Source organism: Accipiter gentilis, chromosome 2 (genome assembly GCF_929443795.1).
Source record: "Accipiter gentilis chromosome 2, bAccGen1.1, whole genome shotgun sequence".
NCBI classification, from domain to species: Eukaryota; Metazoa; Chordata; class Aves; order Accipitriformes; family Accipitridae; genus Astur; species Astur gentilis.
Window position 1 is genome coordinate 27810087 of NC_064881.1, and position 19523 is coordinate 27829609.

The following is a 19523-nucleotide window of genomic DNA, read 5'->3' on the forward strand; positions in this document are numbered from 1 at the left end:
CTGCAGGTTTCACTAGCTTTCCGGCCACAGTTCCAGCAACTCTAGAAGCAAAAGAGGAGGGGGAGAGAGGGGAGAAATCAGCTAGTGTCTAAATCTTCTATTAAAAACAGCTGGCAGGGAACTGCTGGTCAACCCTCTGCCTAACAATGGCTGAGGCATGAACCTTCTCCACAGCAGCTCCAGACACCCTGGGGGACTCTGGCCCGCAAAAACTGGGCAAGAACAAAAGCAGCTATTTGCTAGGACCAGCGATGCAAACTCCAAGTACGCCTTCACGTCCAGTCACCAGAAGCATGCTGACTAATAGAAAGTTTCAGAAAAACTTCAGCTAGCTCCTCTGCCAGATTTATTAAAACAAATAATGAAGCTCCTCTGCCAGATTTATTAAAACAAATAATGACACACGCACACACAAAAAAATGCTTCTCCAAAAGTGGAGAGGGACTAATGCAAGAGAAGAAAGGGAGAAAAAGACCTAACACACAGGTAAGACTTGTTACTGCAGGATAACTTCAGTTTTAATCATCTGAGTAATGCCATTTGACTCAGTGGCACTTCTGGCAGGGATTAGTTAAGCTGGAGCCTAAATCTTTGGCAGCATGGGGAAGCCACCGCAGAATATGTACGCTATTCACTTTCTCACACTCTATAGCTATGCCAGCTGGATGCTGGAACATGGCCAATCTTTAAGTGATATTCCTCAACTACATTAAAAAAATTCCCAATTTCAGAATCAAACAAAGACCTAAATCCAAAACAATATTTTAAGGAAATTAGACATTTAATCGGAGTCAAGTGGCTTCTGTAGAAAATAATCCGTGTGTTAGTTCCATCCTCCCCCTTTTTGCTGTTTGGGGGGGTTTTTCCCCTTTGGTTGGTTGGTTTGTTGTTTTTTTGGCATAGGCGTGTACTGGCAGATGGGGGAAGAGTAACTGTCCAGCGCTCAATTGCTCTTTGAGTTTGAAATCAAACATACATGGCATTCTCAATTCATACCGATTAAACACACAGACTAAACCAGGCAATTACAGATACATGTGTTGGGGACTTCTTTTTTTTAAATTCATAAAATTGTTCCCATCTTTAAAAACACTTTTAAAAAAAGGTGGAATTACTAACACACAGAAACAGATGTTTCTGGTAGTTAAATGTCGGGAATTCAGACTCCTTTTCTGGCATCACCTGGTTTTGATTCAGTATTCATTGTTTCAGATTCATTTTGCTCAAACTCTGTCCAGTGCTGGAGAGGTTAAAACCACCTTTGGAAACGGATAGCTGTACTATTCTTGAACACCTTTTCTTTAAAAGACCTTTTATCTCCAGAATTAAAAATAACTATAAGTAATTTAGAACACTGTACATGAACACGTGCACGCACATATTTACGCATACACCAAAATGAGCTGGCAAGTTTGTATTAGCATTTCAAAGAGATACAATGCCTCATCCTGCTGACTAGAAAGAGAATAAATTGTGATATACCTAGATTCTCCTTCTTTTGCTATACTCATATTTCTCAACAGTCATGCCATACTTGTAGAAGTTTCATTTTGCCAGCTTGATGCTTCCACTGTTATCGGTAAATGTGGTACAATTCTGTTCCAACTGTACTTGCACAGAATTTCCACCTACTGCTATGCCTGCTGACCTCCTAGCTATTTGATTCCAACTAAATTGCCAGCCCTAGGTTTGGCCCGTATTTCCCTGTATCCTCTCACCTGAAAACAAATCCACGTGTAAAAAACCTCCCCATGCAGACTTTTTCTGGAAAGACACTTTTCCCCACATGGAATAACGCTGAAGTCAGCCGGCACCTGCCCAGGTGCAGGAATCCCTCCCTTGTGCATATCTGTTTGCAACACTGAAGTACATGCTTTAATTGTGCTGGAATTGTTACAAGGATGTCAAACTTTTTCTACTCAAATATCTCTTTCATTAGCCCAACTTCTGGGGAATCTTCCTTTTGCTTTCTTTTTGGGGAAGGCCTATCTGCACAGACAGAACTGTCTCCAGACGTGACCAGAGCCACCGTACGATATTGCAGTATCTTACCACAAGATCTGTATTGATGTCAGAAAACAGTCGTTTAATTTTAACAGTACTGGTTCAACTTTCTTATAAAACAGTCATCAATTAACTATCAGCTTGTACAGAACATGAAAAGTGAGACATAAGTGCAAGATTTTAATGAAGTGACAAAGCTCTAAACTGGCTCCTTACATGATTACTTAATGTGTCCTACATTGTCTGGTATGTGATTTTGTCCATTGGACTTATTATTTCTAATTTAACAGGTCATTACAGCTTTAGTGTAATTGTGGGAATAAAAGCACATAAAATACAAGAATTTCAAAATAAATTTTACAGCTCACATTTATGCAACAACTCACTGCATTTATAAATTACTACAGTGCAAATTAGCATAAACAAGCACACATGCCATGGGGAGCTTGCATTGCGATAGTAGCTGGATCTGACGTGCAGAACTCCTGTCCTGCATGGCCCTCACCATTGAGGCCACTCATTGTTCCTTCCCACGTGCAAGTTGTGAAAAACAGGCGTAAAGATCAGGCTCGGGCACCGCAACCTTTGGCAACAGATGCTTTCTCTTCACACTGCTGGCTGATACCTCCAGAGCCCAAACTCTACTGAAGAAAAGCCAGGCTCAAGATGCCACCTAATAGCCTGGGCTGTGCTTCATATCCCTCTGCTCACCTATTTTCATTTGATTCAGATAGCACGGACAGAGCCTGAGCTCACTATGGGATTAAGCATGCTCAAGGTATCTTCCCTCCTGGGAAGCTCTAGCAGGTACCAGCAAAACGGGGCACCCTGGCTGAGCCATGTAGACAGCATCTCGGATAACAGGGGACCACAATGTCATGTTGGTGACAAGGTGGCAATCATCATACAAGGGTGTATGAGCACAACTGTGGACTGCTTCACACCTGATTTAAGACTCTCCATCTCCTAGCACTTGCAAGACCCAGCCTGGAGTACTGTCCAGGCTGGGATGACACACTTCAAATACAGCAAATCAACTAAGACAAGTAAGACTTGGGAAGAACCCAGAGAAAGGCAGACAGAATAATCAGAAGTACAACAAACACAAGCTATGAGAAGAGACTGAACGAACTCAGACTGTTAAACCTAAGGAGAGATGGTAGCCTGAGAGGGGACGGTAGAACCCAAACATCTTGGAGGCTACTGCAGTGAAAGGGTCAATGACCATGTCTACATGGATGACCAGGAGAAGTTACGGGATCAAACATCTGCAAAAAAAACTGGAAAGAGATGTTACGAGAAATCTCTTTTTAAGGACAGGCACAAATTGCCTGGAGGCTCTGGAGAATCTCCATCACTAAAGCACAGGAAAAGAATGTATCTTACAGGAATGATACAGCTAGAGTTGATCATGCATTGGGAAAGGGAGTAGCAGACCTCTCAAAGCCTCTCCTGGTCTATCTTCTCTGTCTTTAGGTAGTGCCCTACTACAGCGCACTTCCAGCTTCTGCTTTATAGACTTCCAGATGTAGCTAAAACTACGAGGACTGGATTACAGTTTAACTCTGCATTGATTTTCCTGTGAAACAGTGAGGTTATACAAAAGGCCAGATTCTCAGACTACATAATTCAATTTAACTTCAGTCCCTTGAAAATGGATTAATTCAATGAAATTGGGCTAAATTACACCAGATGGGAATCTTGCTCCGAATATATGCCACCGATCATATTTCATCCTCTTCTTTCAACTGACAAGGAACATCAGTCTTAGGTCAGAGCCTTATCTTAGGTCAGACTCTTAATTTTCATGCACTTAAGCTTCCACCTTCAAACAACAGAACTCAGAAACTTCTGTTTGCCATCATGAAAATTCTTAAAAACAAATGGTCTCTATTTCTGTGGTCTCCAGTACTAGGACACATACTTGTCAATAATTTTGCCCATCCCATGGCTTTCATCTTTGACATATTCAACCACAATTGAGTATTTGCTTTCCTCTGACACCTCCAGCTGAGACTCAGTGTAGAGCTTGCTTAAAGAAGAAGAAAACCCAAATGGACTGTGACATGTCAAAGAGATGATGAACTCTAAAATGCTGTAATACAGTGTCAAACACTGCTCTGTCATCTTTGATAAATTCTGGATTTCCCCAGTTTACCAGGAAAGGAAGCATGGATGGGCATGAAGAACCCAGTTTTTTCCTGGTTCTGCAGTGTCCATGGCATTCAAAACACTATCACTGCTAACCCCAAGAAAAAGAACATCTAGAAATCACTGAAACCACAGTGGCATAAACAAGGGCTGTATAAGCCAGTGAACACCAGTGTAAAAAAACCAGCAAAGTTGTTTATGAATTCTATCAAAGACCTGTTAGCAAGGGAAACACATTGGTACTTTGGAAATTCCCACGCTGCATCAAAATGCAGCGCTCCATAAAAAGATATTCAAAACTTTAGATGCTTCTAGTAAAGTTACAGCTATCACTGGAAACTCCAGGCTTGCCCAAGCCACTGTTTATTGTGTGAAGTACATCTATGTTCATACAAGTCAGCATGAGAGAAGCTAAATCCTGAAAACAGAAGTGGGGAGAAGCATACAGAAGAGATGTGCAAGCTGGCTAGCCAGGCTTTAGCTTAGCAATCTGGGGCAGTGCCAATGTTCACATCACATCTGGACTGATCCTGCGCAGAACACATGGCTCTGGTGCCTCTGTACCACCCACCACTGCAGGGGATGATGTGCTACTTTCTAAGAGATGCCCAGCCAAAAAATTAAACATTAGCTGACATAGGTATTAAATTTAATACCAGCCTAAAAACTAGGCTTGCCTGAATCACAGCATCTGATGCTCAGAATCAGGTTTGCTGGCACAGTCCTGGTCTCAGTGGATTGGTCAGCAGAGATTGAACCCAGCTGTCTTCAAAATGTCAGGTGTGATATTCACATACAACATAAACTGCTGCAATATAAACAAACCCTAACATTGCACATCTCTTAAAAGCAGTGTTGGACCAGTTACATACTTGTTTTATCTGAGCAGATGTCAGCATCTGCTTTAAGTAGAAAGAACTGAAACATTTGTGTTCCTTCCCCAGCCCCCACCCTACTCAAAAGTGAGGAAGAACACCGAGTGTCAGATTTTTCAGTGGCATTTTATAACAGAGCAGAAAGACAGATGTTTTGATGATTATTTTTTCCCCCCTACAATCTGGGCAGCCAGTTTCTTTGCTAAGCTGTTCACCCTTACTATTAAAATTGATTTGCACAACAGTACATTGCAGCCAAAGCAAGCACGGCAGTCATTAAAGAGTAGGCTGCTCACACATGTTTCTGTACTCAGCCAAGTCAACTACTGATGAATGGGTCATCTTTTGTCAAGCCAACTGTAAGGAACTGGTAAAGAAATAATTTGCGGTTCAGGAACAGCCATGCTGACAGGTAGGCCTTCTCCTGTCCTTTTGCTTTCCAACAGCAGTGTGCTCTGTTAGCTGATCTTCAACAAATCTCTCATTAGAGTAACAGAAAATAATAAACATATCCTGCTCAGTCACAACGGCTTATCCTGAGAAACTATGGAAATCTTTAGAAAGTAAATGTACAAACACTGAAGCAGTGGCACTGCGAGTTAAATCATATCGAACAATTCAAACATAAGCAAAGAACAATAGTTTAACAAGGGATCGCATAAGGGTCAGAAATTAAAACTATACTGTGTAATGTGGTAATTCTCAAAATATTGCAGACCATTTCTTAAAAGTGAAGATGCTTCAAATATCACACCTCACCTATTAGTCCTCTCACTGTCCTCAGCTCCCTTTATTTTGCTCCAGTGAGCTCAACATGCCCTACTTCACTGTTTTCTTGCAGACAATCTTGCACTCAAGGATGCTACTTTTTCTGGGTTAAAAACAAAGCAAAACAAACCACAAAAAAACCCCAAACGAAACCAGATAAAAACCCCATGAAACCCCACCACCACAACAACAAAGATCAAAAAAATCAATCTACTTCTCTTTGTGAGACCTCTGAAAGGTCTTGGATGAGGAAACTACATATTATCTTAAAATTATAATAATTACAAAAATCTTGAGTCTTAGTACTTGTTATCACTTTGAGGTCTGGAGAAGACTGCAATAAAAATCATGCCACAAAGTTCTCACACCAGAGCAGCTTCAAGGAGCCCCAGCTAGGTTCAGGATGCATTTTACTGAATAACAAATGAAGAGCTGTAAGGGAGAAACCTTGCCAATAGACAGGGAGTGGCCATATCAGACGAAAATTACATCTGATACATTAGAAATCTGGTGCCAAATTCCCATCTCCATTCATAGTTTCAACAGCCAAAAGAACAAATTACACCCGTGGGAGAAATATTCCCTGTCAGGAACTGCATGGAGATTATATAGCAGCCTATACTGAGCTCTCTTGCAGGCCTTGGCGTAACGTGCTGCCAAGGATAAGCAACGAGGAGTGATGCTCAGCCTTCCTCTAGACCTGGAAGACTGCAGAAGCTGCTCTTCAGCCTTCTCATATTTGGAACTGGAAATATTTTAGCCCTGGAAATATTACTCCAGTGCTTTTAGTACACAGGAATCTGCATTGCTGAAAGTGTTCTGCTGAAAGTTGTAAACAGAGAGAAGTTTATGGAGACTTACAACCTAGACAAATGAGGAGGAATGTTCACAGAGAGATTGAGAGATAATGAGCACCAAAGCAAATGTGAAGTTTTATTCCTCAACACAAGGTCTCATCTTCAAAGAAATGCTCTTCAAACACTGGCAAACTGATCTTCTGTCCTCAAAGATGAAGGAAAAGTGTTACACACACACAAAAAAAAAAAAAAAAAAAAGGGAAAGCCAGAGTTAACAGGTAATTGTGAGAAGCACTGCCCTAAATGTTTGGAGTCTGGCATAATTAGAAGCCGAAGAGGAACTAATTATAAAAACTAAATAGACACATCCAACTCTCAAATAAGTATCACTGTCATCTTCCTTCACAATTAATCAAGTATCTGTAAACACAAACTGAGCAAACTTGAGTTCTCTCTGCAGGTTTACTAAAACTTCCATTCTTCACCTCAAAACAGCCACCCCGATGTGCCACTCATGACCACAGGGGTGAAGGCTGCAGGACCAGGACACTAGACTTCATTTCTAAGTCCAGGAGGCTTGTACTCTCCCTGAGGATGCACAGCCCTGAGAACATCCATAACCTTATGAGCCACATTTCATTAGAATGCAATTAAAAGAATTATTTGCCTTTTTTTAAAATCCTGTTTCCAAGAAGTAGACAACCTTGTAAGCAATTCTGCTGGAGAAGAAGTAAAGATGTCTGTTGTTATACAGCTTTTTCCAGAACTATGACTGCTCAGGAGTTAATTACAGCACACAAACTCTCTACACGTTCCTTTGGATGCACATTTGCCTGTGGAAGAATGGGCTGTGTGTATTGGCACATAAGTACTTCCTCTGTCCTGCCTACACTATATCAGTTCACTAAACAAGATTTAATTTGCTGCTTCCTCCAAAGGCATTTACCTTCGGAATTTTGTTTTTAACAATAGAAGTCTCTTGTACATATACACACACAAAATGACAGCTCTTTAATGATGCTAAGTCAGACAAACGCCCTCTCTGTGAACATAGTGCAGGAAAAATGTCCTCGAGTATCTCAGATACAAAATGCCAATAAATTGAATTTATGTCTCATTTAATCTACAATGGAACAGTTAGTACTTAAAGGGTATGTACACTTCCCGTAGTCCCTTTCTTCCTGAGAAACTTTCAGATGCTGAAAATCAATTCCTTTTGTCTCCTTGTTATTCATCTGCTACACATTAAGGAGAAACTCTGGGCATTTAGTGATCCCACAATGGTCTTTCATCTCCAGAGAAGCCTGGTATGAATTAAAATCTTACGCTCCCTCAAATTATGGATGCATACTGCAGCATGCCACTGACTTATCTGCTCGTGATTTCTGCCAGTTTTCTCAGCATGCTGCAGCTAGCTCATCTGCATCTTTCAACTTAAGTGACTCTCCTACAACACTGCCCATCCAGCCCATGAAAAGTGCTTTGACACTAGCATACACAAACAGATGTCCCCACACAACAGGTACTGCTATCTAATCTTTTTTCTAACTCCCTGCCATTTAGAATTTATATTGAAAAGTGGTTTTACTACAGCCAAGATCTTAGTACAAGAACAATAAATACTTCATGAAAGTAATGTTCTTTCATTTCAGTGGCCATGAGAGATGAGGATTATATGGAAATCACTTTTAACTGATGTCACTTCTTTGTCATGTGTGGTTTTAAGGGCAGTTTTAACTTAGGATGTTGTTTTTCTGTAACGGACGTAAAATTTAATTGCTATCTAGACTGCTGCAACGCTGGTCAAACACACGCTGCTCTTTCTCTCCCAGCTTCCAGCTAGTCGTGCTGCTGGACGTCCCGTACTGCAGCAATTCAAGGCTTCCACTCTCAGGTCTGACAGTAAATCAAGGCTTAACATACTTATTCTTGTTTTACTCTTTGTTCTCTTTTCAGTCTATTTTTCCTCCTTCCAAACAGTGTTTGCCCACTCCTCGACTCTCAAATATTCCTTGCAGCCAAAGTGGCACATTTAAAAAAAGGAAACACTTGGAAATCTACACTCACATTCTGTCCTACAGGAACCACCATCTTTTGCTCATCACTTCTACATCCAAAACTTTCCCCAGAGAAGCTTTTAGCCACCTTGCTCTACAATCTCTTAAATGAATCATTTCTTTGTTTAAATCAGATTTCAGGGTGAAGTATTTTCCACCGAGCAATCTTGTTATCTATTCAATATGGCAGTTTGAAGAGCTGTAAAACAAAGCTACTTGAAAGCTAAATTAGAACAGAAATGCGTGCATTATATGTAACCCTGAACAGCAGTTAAAAGGTGAGAACACAACTCAAGCTCACTAGCTATTTCGGGCTCCGGTTACAACAGAGCCAAGAAAAATTTGGAGCTCCGCATGTGCCTCACATACGCGTCCAAAGCAACTGGGCAAACAGTTAATAGCGGGCACTGACACTCCCGTGTCGCAGGAATAGCTTGTGCCAGATTAAAGCTAGCTCAGTTACACCTGGGGTTTGCAGCCACAGGCGATGCCTGCCCAGCAAAGACCTTACGTACCTCGCTCGAATCCTCCTGCTGATTGATAACAGCTAGTGCATCCTCCGCAGCCTGGCGCTTGGCTTCGGCAACAGTGCGCTCCATCTTGGCTCTCTCTGAAGTGATCATGTCGTGAGCTTTCCGCTCTGCCTCCGACACTGCCTTCTGCAGCTCGGCCATCGCCTGACGCTTTACTTCGTTGACAGCTTCCTCTACAAAGGAGGGCAGAAATCCTCGTCAGCACAGGACGTTTGGCGCAGGGGTACACAGAACTGATGCCTGAAATGCCGCAGACACTCTGTGATATTGAGAGTCTTTATTTTGTTTGAGGAGAAGGGCACAGAGGAGCCTGGCTTCTCAAGACTCTTCAAGACCACCCAGGTGCTTCTTTAGCGCCCCATCACCAAAGCCTCTAACACTCGCGACAATTCCTGCTATTCTGATTCACACGCAGTACTTCTTTAAGTACAGACATTTCAGATCTCCGGTGCCTTATTTTTGTGACCTTTCTGAACATTTTACTTGGAAAATTGGTTTTGCAGCACACCAGACTTATGAATCTGTTTGGCAAGAACTATTATTTAAGACATAATATTACAGACTTTTTCAAAAATGTGTCTTGAAGCTCTGGAAATTAAGACAGGATTTATAGTCATTAACGATTTTTTCCCCCATACGTTAACGAATAAGTATATGAAGCTAAAAAACCCCCAAGAGTTTATTTAAAAAACTTAAATCGCTGGTCTAATATCTTTTCCTGGACATATAATTTTACGAGCCAAAATTAAAATTTGTTTATGAACATTCATTTGACCTCTTGATCTCTCCTTCAAACCCATGTTTACACTGTGAAGACTTGACTTCCTGGCTCCGCAGAGCTCTTGAGCACACCACAGCCAGCAAGGTTTCAGTGCACAATTAACACTGAGCAGGGGCACACCGCTTCATTGAATTCAAACCTGCATGCTTCTTGTAAAATAACTAAGTCAGTCTTCGGTGTATGCTAGCATCGTATCTTTTATTCCGGAAAACATGGATTGTCACAAATTAGTTATTTGGGTTTTGATGCAAGAAGAGTGCAAAGATTTTACTAATGAACAGTCTTTTAATTGACAACTAAAACAAGTAATTTCTTTTTTTTTTTTTTTTAATTAACTGCTCTAATTAACAAGGAAACCATCCTCCCCCTGAATTAGTTTATCTAATTTTCATCTTTATTCAAAGCAAAATGACAATGATTAATTGAAAATTTAATAAGCAGTAATTATTAACTTGGCAAACCTAGTACCAATTAACACTCTATTAAAACCAATTATGACATGTTTCATTCAAGTGTTTGCACTTAATTGTTTCATCCACTTAAAAACCACCTTAATTAAATGTTCTGTTTAATTAAAAACATAGATTTCTATAAAAATGGTTTCCTGTAGATTAAAATCTAAGTATTACAACTGTGTTATGGGTTTGAGTTTTAGTCCATGTATTTAGCCCATGCATTTGTGTGCATGCACATGTACATAGACCAAACTCTTACATACAGATACTACGTCAATAACTCAATCTTGAGTTATGTCTCATAGCTCTGCACTTGTTATTTAAAAAAAATGACTACGTGAAGTCTCCATTGTCAGTTATTAAGCAAATTGAAATAAAGACTTAACTTCAAGCCACGTACTGACTAAAATGAAATTAATTAAAATGAAAGAAGAGTTCTATTACTATGGGGGGTGTGTGTGTGTGTGTGTGTGTGTGTGTGTGAACGCACGTGCATTGTCTGCAAGAGGTGTTTCAACTGAAGTTGGGGGGTGGGGGGAACTTAGAGATAAAACTTATGCCTTTATTTTTTATGAGGCTGAAAATATGCCCTTATATTACCCTACCATAAATGTTGTTTAGGGGAAAGCCTCAGGAGAGGAAAAAATCATACCCTTCAACCATACAGCCAAGGCTTAATTTACTTTGAATATTCAAGGTGAATTAAAATTCTATCTAAGTGGCAATACAGGACAATAATTTTTGCTTACGATCAAAGCTGCAGCTAGACTAATTCTATATGCAAATCAGGCAATTTATATTTAAATTATGCATTCCTATTCTAGTCCCACAGGCGCACACAGATCAGCAAAGGGAATTGGTAGGACATTTGCAAGGTGCTTGAATATTTATTACCAACTGCAAACATTCACTGATCGTGAGAAAAGAAATATACACAGGCAAACATACAGATGCAATTTTATTACCATTTTCATAAAAATGAGGCAACTTAAATACAGACGTTTTGTGTCTATGAACTGCAGTTACTAACAAAGTGGATTTCTTTTGAGAAAATCTGTATTCTTGCTGGTATTTGCTACGAATAGAAATTATCTTTGTATGGCATAATGCACTTTCATTACATCATATAAATTTAGTTTTACGTTGAGGTGTTTGCAGTGGTTAGAAATACCAGTTTAAACTATTATATAAAACAAACAAAATACGCCAACATTTTACAGACTTCTAATTTTATGGTTTTTCATCCTACATAATCTACTTCTTTTCAGCCCAAATATTGAAATTGAGCCTTATATTCTAACTTCTATGCTGCGTAAGTTTTTTGCAAAGCTTCTGAGAGTGTGAAGATGCTAAAAGTGCTTAGAAGGCCATATGCCTGACTGATACTCTTTAATTGGCATAAACTATGGATTGGACTTTAGTATTTCCATTAACTGTGACAACAGAATTTGTGTTGTGCTATACTAAGTGTGAAAACAAATAGTTAAAATATGTTGGGGTTTTGGGTCACAATGCACCACCATTATTTCCATTTATTATGAACTCATGAACGAACACCCAAATAAACTAGACAAAATTTCCTATCACGGATTTTCTGCACATCTACTCAAAATAAATGTTTTCACTACCTACAGGTATTTTATAGACATAGAATGCAGGCTTCATAGTTTCAGGTAACAATAAAAACTGTAGTATCTGTGCAGGAAAAGTTATGGGTGACAGTGAAGGGAGATTTTATTTGCCTTGACAGTGCTGAGCTATGAAGACCAGGAATGATACCAGCACTCTTCTTTTCTCTGCATTTCCAGAGAAAGGAAGAGTGATTAGACTCCAATATCAGAAGACATAAATCCAGAAGTTTTTAAAACCAAGTATCTAAGATGCATATATCCGCATCCTCCATTTTCCCACTAATGCTAAGCATTCTTGGCATAAATTCACTCTGTCATTTTAGGAATGCAATTGAAATCTTCCTTCCCTTTGAGTAGCGCTAACTCATGAGAGAAGCTCCAGGGAACAAACAGCCTGTGTGGAATAGGCGTTACTCAGCATGATCAGAGGTCCTTGGAGCTGACTCAGGAGAGGTACTCAGCTCAGCATTCACTGCTGTATATAACCAAACGTGATGATTCACCAGCCAGCTCCTCGTCACCTCCCTCACATCATGGGCACATTCGATCCACATGATGAGAAGAGAAAGGTGGTGGGCAGGGGTGCAGTCCTGTGCCACCGTGACATTTTGCATCATCTCACTCTCAGGCTGACCCTGGCAAAGAAGGCCGTTGGCCACTGGTGACATGAGTTATCTCAGTCTCATACACCAAAATGCACCACCTCTTTCTCAGGACTACCCTGGAGAACGTGCAGAGGCCTTATTGTCTTTGTGTAAGAAAGTATGGTCATTCCACACCTGCTTGGTAACTCCAGCGCTTCCATCTGGATTGCCATGAACAGTAGGCCTTGCTAAGTGACAGGGGATGGCTGGAAGACAGGTTCCTCGTGACACAGAAAGAAGCTAAGGCAGCAGCCCACTGTGGCCCTGGGATCCCCTCAGTATTTAATAAATAGAAATAGGTATTTTCAGAGAGCAAGTCACCCAACCTATCATCTGACTGATCCTCTCCACGTGCCTGTCTCTCTCTTGACTACTGAGGGACACCAAGAACGTGGCTTGGACTCTTTGACTCCATATCCACAATTCAATGAGGTGAATCAGGGCACTGATGACTCCTTTCTACTGATGTATGAAAATGAATTGGGCTCACATGGCTTTAATTCACAAGGTGCTGCATACCATGTGTTTGCTCCAACAATCACAAAAACACGTACTTAACTTGGAATATTTCAAGAATTACGCTGGAGTCTATCAATCTCCAAAAGCTTAAAGTGAATCCCTTTTTCACATGCTTTTGAGGTTGCTTATTTACCATTTTGATGCCAAATTCTTTCAGTTCAATGGATTCAGCATCCCAATCAGACTTTCATACTTGATTCAGCTGTTTACACATTGGCCTTTGTGGACATTTGAGATACCAAGATACCCTCACTGAGCCAGCAGAAATGACTTGTGAGAGATTTGCAGCCTTCTTGACTGGCAGTTGCAGCCCAGCCAGGAAACTACAGACCATCTCAAATGACACTAGAGACCTATTCTTACAGAGCTGCATTGCACCTTTACTGCCTTGAACTGATTATGAAATTGTGGAGACCTCCAACTTTAGTGCACCCTCCTGAAAATGAAGGCCCATGATTTATGAAAAGCAGTATGCTTTCTGATGTTTTACTACTCTTAGTAACAGATACAGGTATGTATCCTGTAGAGAGTCAGGCTTTTTTTATTCTCCAATTCACAGGCATGTTCAGTTAATAAAAGGAATCTGATTTAAACCCACATCAGCATGAAAATAGAGACTGGAAATGGGACCAAAGGAAAAACTTTGTTTCAAAGCAACTAATGACATATACGTTCACAAGATGACATGTCACAGCTCCTGTACACTACTGTTTGTAGAGATAAGCAATGTGAACGCACATCCAATTTTATAATTCAAGCCAAAAGCTTCCATTAACTTGTGTTGCTAGCTCACGAAGAAACTTTTTTCTTTTATTGTACTGCATCAAGGAGTCATAAATGACCCAATATGCCAAACTACATCAAAACCTAGGTTTTGCAAGAGAAATAAAGTTACTGAAATTCAACTGAATAATGCTTCTCTTACTGAGATTCCCCAGCACCGCATATTTTTTTCTTATTTGTCATTTAAGATGTTAACATAAATACAGCAAAACAAACTATAAAAATACTTTTGGGCATTGAGTTACAAAGTTTACACTTTCCTCGGACAAAAGAAAAATATGTAGGTTGTTCTGTTATTTTTCATAAAAAACACAATAGTTCCAAAAATATTAATTAACATATTGGCAAATGTAGACTTCACATAATAAACCCACATCACACAAAACCCACAACTACTTGTCTGATGCAACGATATGCCAGCATAACATTTTTACACAAATGCTCTGTATCTAGTTTAAAATACACCAAAAAGCAGCAAGCAGTTACAGGAGACTTGATCAGAAAGCATCAGAACTGCTGCATATTTGCGATTTAATCATTAACTCCTGCTCAGACAGCTGCTGTAGACTTCACGGTTATACAGGTGTTCAAAAGGTGGGGGTGGGGGTGCGGTGTATGAGTGTATATATAGAAGCTCAACTACCTCTCTGGAGTTCAAGAGCTACCTCCTGGCCCCTCTGAAAACAAGGAAGCTCTGGTATCAACGTCAAAAGAGCAAAGGTTTAGCTCCAGCACCGCAATGGGATCCTCGCCAGGAAACTCCTGTGCTCAGGCAGAGCTTCAAAGTGTTGAAGAAAACTCTGCACAACCACAGCGTCTGCCCATGGTGCTTTCCAAGCTCGAGGAAGATGCTGTCAGTACCCATGCAACCACCCAGAGCAGCTGCAGAGATGCAATCTTGCTTACTTCATTGAAAATTTTGTGGGTTTACGAGCACAGACTTCACTGGGGGCTGACAGGCACAAAATCTTTTTAAAATTAAGAATGGTTATATTGCATAGCTGAAGGTTTTTCTTTAACAGGTATACTTAGGTTCTTTCCCTTCCTTTGGGAATTCTTACCTTAAATAGGTAAGAACCTTAAAAAAAAAAAAATCCCCACACAAACTTTTTTTTTAAAATTGCTAACAGACTGAAACTTTAGCATATCAAGTTTCAGTCTGAAACCATTATAAACCCTGAAAATAGGGGTCCTTAATGGAAGTGCTGATATCCCCCTAACTATAGCAGCAGATGATTCTATTATAAAGACTATTTCATGTCCCAATCAGTTCCAGTTTAAGATTATTAAACACAATTTCTTCTTGTTACTAGTAAGCCCTTTTTTTCCCTTTTCTCCGTCCCTCCCCCCCCCCCCCCCATCAGTGCATTAACAACTGCACACAGCTGCCAGAAGACTAAGCTGGTGTTTTTAAACAGTCTTACCAGCTTTCTTCCAGATCTCCTCTGGCACGTATCCAGATGCAGGCCTGTGAAGGAATTCCCGATGCGATTCTGCAGGAGGAGGGGGTGCGGAGGGAGAAAGAAAGAGCATCATAAGCAATGCTTGCTTGTTGAGAACAAGACTTAGAGAAATACCTTTTCCCTTTACTTATTGCTCAGACAAAAAAATCACAGTAAGTTTTTCTTTACTCAAACTAAAACGGATGCTATGGCCATCGCTCAAAAACGTCACAGACCAGATCAATGTTTAGGACTCAAATGTCTCATCTTAAGCCAAGCTGAAACTAGTTTGCTTTATTTTTATTTTACAGCATTTCAAGTCAACTCTATATGACAGTTTCCATGCTTTTAAGGCTGGCTTTGCAAGACCAACTGAGGGAGTGACGTGCTTCATCCTTTGTCATTATGTTTATGAAAAGGAAAAAGAAAGAGGGCAACAGTCTGGGTTTGGCACTTCTGCTCTGTGAAAGCAGAATGGCTACTGATGAGCGGAGATAAAAGCCAACATGTCATTCCAGTGATCAAATAAGCTGTCCACAGAAAAAGAAAGGGGTGTTTCTCTATGTTCAGAGCTACACTTTCCTATATTTGAGCCCATGTTGGTAACTGCAGCTGCACGAGTTTGAAAAACAGGACCTTTAACTTTAGGTTAAGCCCCTAAATACATACGCTGCCAAACAACCTCACTGGAGCTGAAGCTCGTAATTCATCCATATATTTCAATCACATTTTGACAGCTCTTCCCCCCCTCCTCCAGGGTTTAACCTCTGGGCCTGAGCCTAAGAGCTCTGAAATCAGCAAGATCCCTTGCACAGGGACTTCAAAGACACAAGATCAGACAATACAGAAAGAAAATTCACTTTGGCCTGAAATTTAGCATACAGATTCTCAGCAGATGAAAAGTTGCTCCTTCCAAATACAATTTAAAAACTGATTAACTATTTTTCAAAGTAATAGAGAGGAAATTAAAACAAAACAAAACAAAACACATAAAGGTAACTTCAATGCCGTGATTACCATTGCCTGTGTGACAGAATTCAATTGTCAAAATAAAAGAGCTTGATTTATTACATTAGAGGTAAGCTTTGAATCTTTTTAGAGATGTTGCTAGAAATTAAACATCCCGTTTGATGTCTGAGTTTGAAACTTAACAAAAGTATATATGCCACGCTTTGAATACTAATTTTTAGTAAATACATTCATCTTAAAGCTATTATTTGCTAACATGGTCAAAAAGTAGTATTTTTAATAAAAAGGTTGAATCATTAGGTTTTGCAGATCATTTTTTTACACCACCATACATATGCATGCAATACTGTTTATATACAGTAGGCTACAGAAACTTAAGTACATGTAAAAGACGACATTCAGTATCACATACAGCTAACAAAGGTGGAAGTGACGGGCCACTTCAGCTATACAGAGAGTAGGGAATCCCAATCCCTGCACACTGTTTCGCAGATGCAGTTTCTAGCACATGAATCTGCAGACACCGACAGGGTGGACTGAATCTTCCCATCTGACAGGCAGCTGAGTGGATTTCCCCAGCTTCTGTTTGTCACTAAAGTATGGGATGAAAATAAAATGGATTTTTGTAGGCAGAATTTCACACCTCTCGAGCATAAAATGATGGTGGGGGTGTGTGCAAGCTTCTGCAAAACAGCTAACTATTTACATTGGTTTAATTGACTTGATAGAGGACTTCAGACCTGATGCTGAAAATGGGAAAATTCTCAGTTTCACTTGGCTTATATGATTCTGGAGATGACAGGTATCACTATGTACACTTCTCTCATCCCTTGGAGGTTTTTAGACTTATGGGCACAGTGCCAGTTCAGTCAGGGACAGAGGCAGCAGCAGAAAACATTGCTTGAAACCTCAGGGGGAAAAAAAGGCAAAAAATTAAAACACTCTCATGTGCTCTTCCTGCAATACCTGAAGGAAAAGACCCAACCCAACTCCTAATGTGGCAAAACAAGGGGTTTGTTGCGTTCATGTCTTATACTTTCGAGTTTTCCTGTCTGCTATTTAAGGTACCATCTACTGCAAGGGGATCACAACCTTGATTTAAGTCCTTTCGTGGTACTGAGTATTAAAAATAAAGAGATGTGAAGCTGATTTTTTAGTACACATGACTTTCCAAAAATGGAATTCAATGACATAAATGACCAGATTGCCAGCTAATTGTTAAAATTTCCAAAACATAAACATCAATCAAGCTCTTATTCCAACCACAAATTATTTACATGAGGAATGAGATCCTCTGCAAGAAGAATTAAATCAAGAGCTTGTGAGAGACTTTCCCATAGTTTGGAATGGTGCACAAAAACAAGACAAGAAGCACTTATGAAGATAATAAAAACCATATTTTCTAAGCAAGAAAAATATTATTAACATGGCTGTTGTTTAGTCAGTGGTGATGAGTCCATGCAAATAATCTTCTTTTGGGGGCTAAACTACAGGACATGACCAGAGAATGTAAGTCTTCTATTACTATTGTTTTTAAGGTAAGGTGTCTTTCAGGTTAAGAATCACAGAACTTGCTTACTAAAACTAAAACACATAAGATCTTAACTTGGACATTTAGCAACTCAAAACAAAAATAACACAATTGAGTGAAGTCCTTAAAATACTAAAAGTAAAACCAACTGCAAAAAGCCATAATGAGGAAAATGCATTGTATTAACTGACTGGCTGCAGCACCTAGAAGTCAAAGTAAATTCTGCCTGGAAGAAAACTGAATTAAATCAGACAAAACTAGGAATAACCTGAAGTGACAAGGCAGCTCATACAGAAATGGATAACAGAAAAGGCATTATGTGTCAGACATAATAATACAAAGGTTTGTTAATGGTTAAAATTCAACGATGTTATTATGCAGAACAATGGGATGTACACTACTGAATTTACTTGAAATTCATGGCAAGGCATGGTTTGAAAGCACTTGTTGATAATCAATCTGGTTCCTACCGAACCAGATGAAAAAGCCCAAAAAGGAAAATAAAAAGCATATATACATGAGAGTAATCAGTATTTGTCTGTGAAGAGCTTAAATGAAGTAAAAATACAATAGATTTTGAAATCAAAAATGTTTTGGGAATTTTCTATTTTCTGATTTTAATGTGAAATAAACTTTTCAGCAAGAAAGTTGTTGGACTGGGACATAAGAATACACATGAGGAAAAGACACAAAAATTGGTCTCGGTTTCAGCCCTCACATTGTATTGAACAGCAGGGAACAACATAATGTATTATTTTGTAAAATATATAGAAAAAGTACTATTTTTAGTCTATCCTGGATATATTTTTTTAATAAGAAAGAAAACATTCACCAAAAAAAATCCTCTTGTCACAATATGGTGCTGGGCTCCATATGGGCCCTGGTGTATTTATTTCAAGAACGCATTCAGCCATAAGAATCATTGACAGTTAATTGATCAACCAGGTTTCTGCAGTTTAATGAGTAAAAATATCTTGTAGACTGATTATTTTTGGTAGTCTTAAAGAGAATAGGTGCTGAAAGTACTGAAAGAGAGAGACGTGGAAAGTTGTAAGAGCAGAAATAAATATGGGTCTGGGAAGTGAAAATGAGACGAAAAGCTAGGACCAAATAAAGGATATGAACTCTCACATGATAATAAGGACCAAACCCAAGAAAACAGAATAGAAAGACTTAAAAGGAAAAGATGTGTTCAAAACTGTCAAAAACCTAATCCATATTTGGAAAGAGAGAACAGAAGATGGGTTGACAATACAAAAGAATGGAGTATCACTGGACAATGACATCCAAGCCTATAACAACAAAATATTAAGAAACGCAGATGAACAGCTGATCTCTTGAGGATCTTTTAGAATTTTTTGTATTTATGAAAATACTGGCAGTGACAACAATATCCTATATGCCATAGTGAACATTAGGGCTCAAAAATAATAAAAGCTGTATATAACCAGCCTTGAATTCTGGATTATTTCATATATGAAATATATATGCTTTTGTATGTATTTATATGCTTTTCATATGTCATATGCAAGTTTTGCTTCATTCTACCCTATAATAAAGGGTATTTATTACTGGTAGGACAC

At 39.4% G+C, this 19523-nt stretch overlaps 1 protein-coding gene across 8 annotated transcripts in view; it reads right to left on the reverse strand.

Moving 5' to 3' along the window:
- Positions 1-19523, reverse strand: part of RUNX1T1 (RUNX1 partner transcriptional co-repressor 1) — a 114883-nt gene that overhangs the window by 1535 nt on the left and 93825 nt on the right. For all 8 annotated transcript variants that reach the window (XM_049821220.1, XM_049821203.1, XM_049821229.1 and 5 more), the window contains 3 exons: positions 15423-15491; positions 9168-9358; positions 1-41 (listed from right to left, as the gene is read on the reverse strand). The exon at positions 1-41 is cut by the window's left edge and continues 1535 nt beyond it. In XM_049821220.1, the coding sequence (XP_049677177.1) occupies positions 1-41; positions 9168-9358; positions 15423-15491 (301 nt within the window). The remainder of the gene's footprint in view (positions 42-9167; positions 9359-15422; positions 15492-19523) is intronic.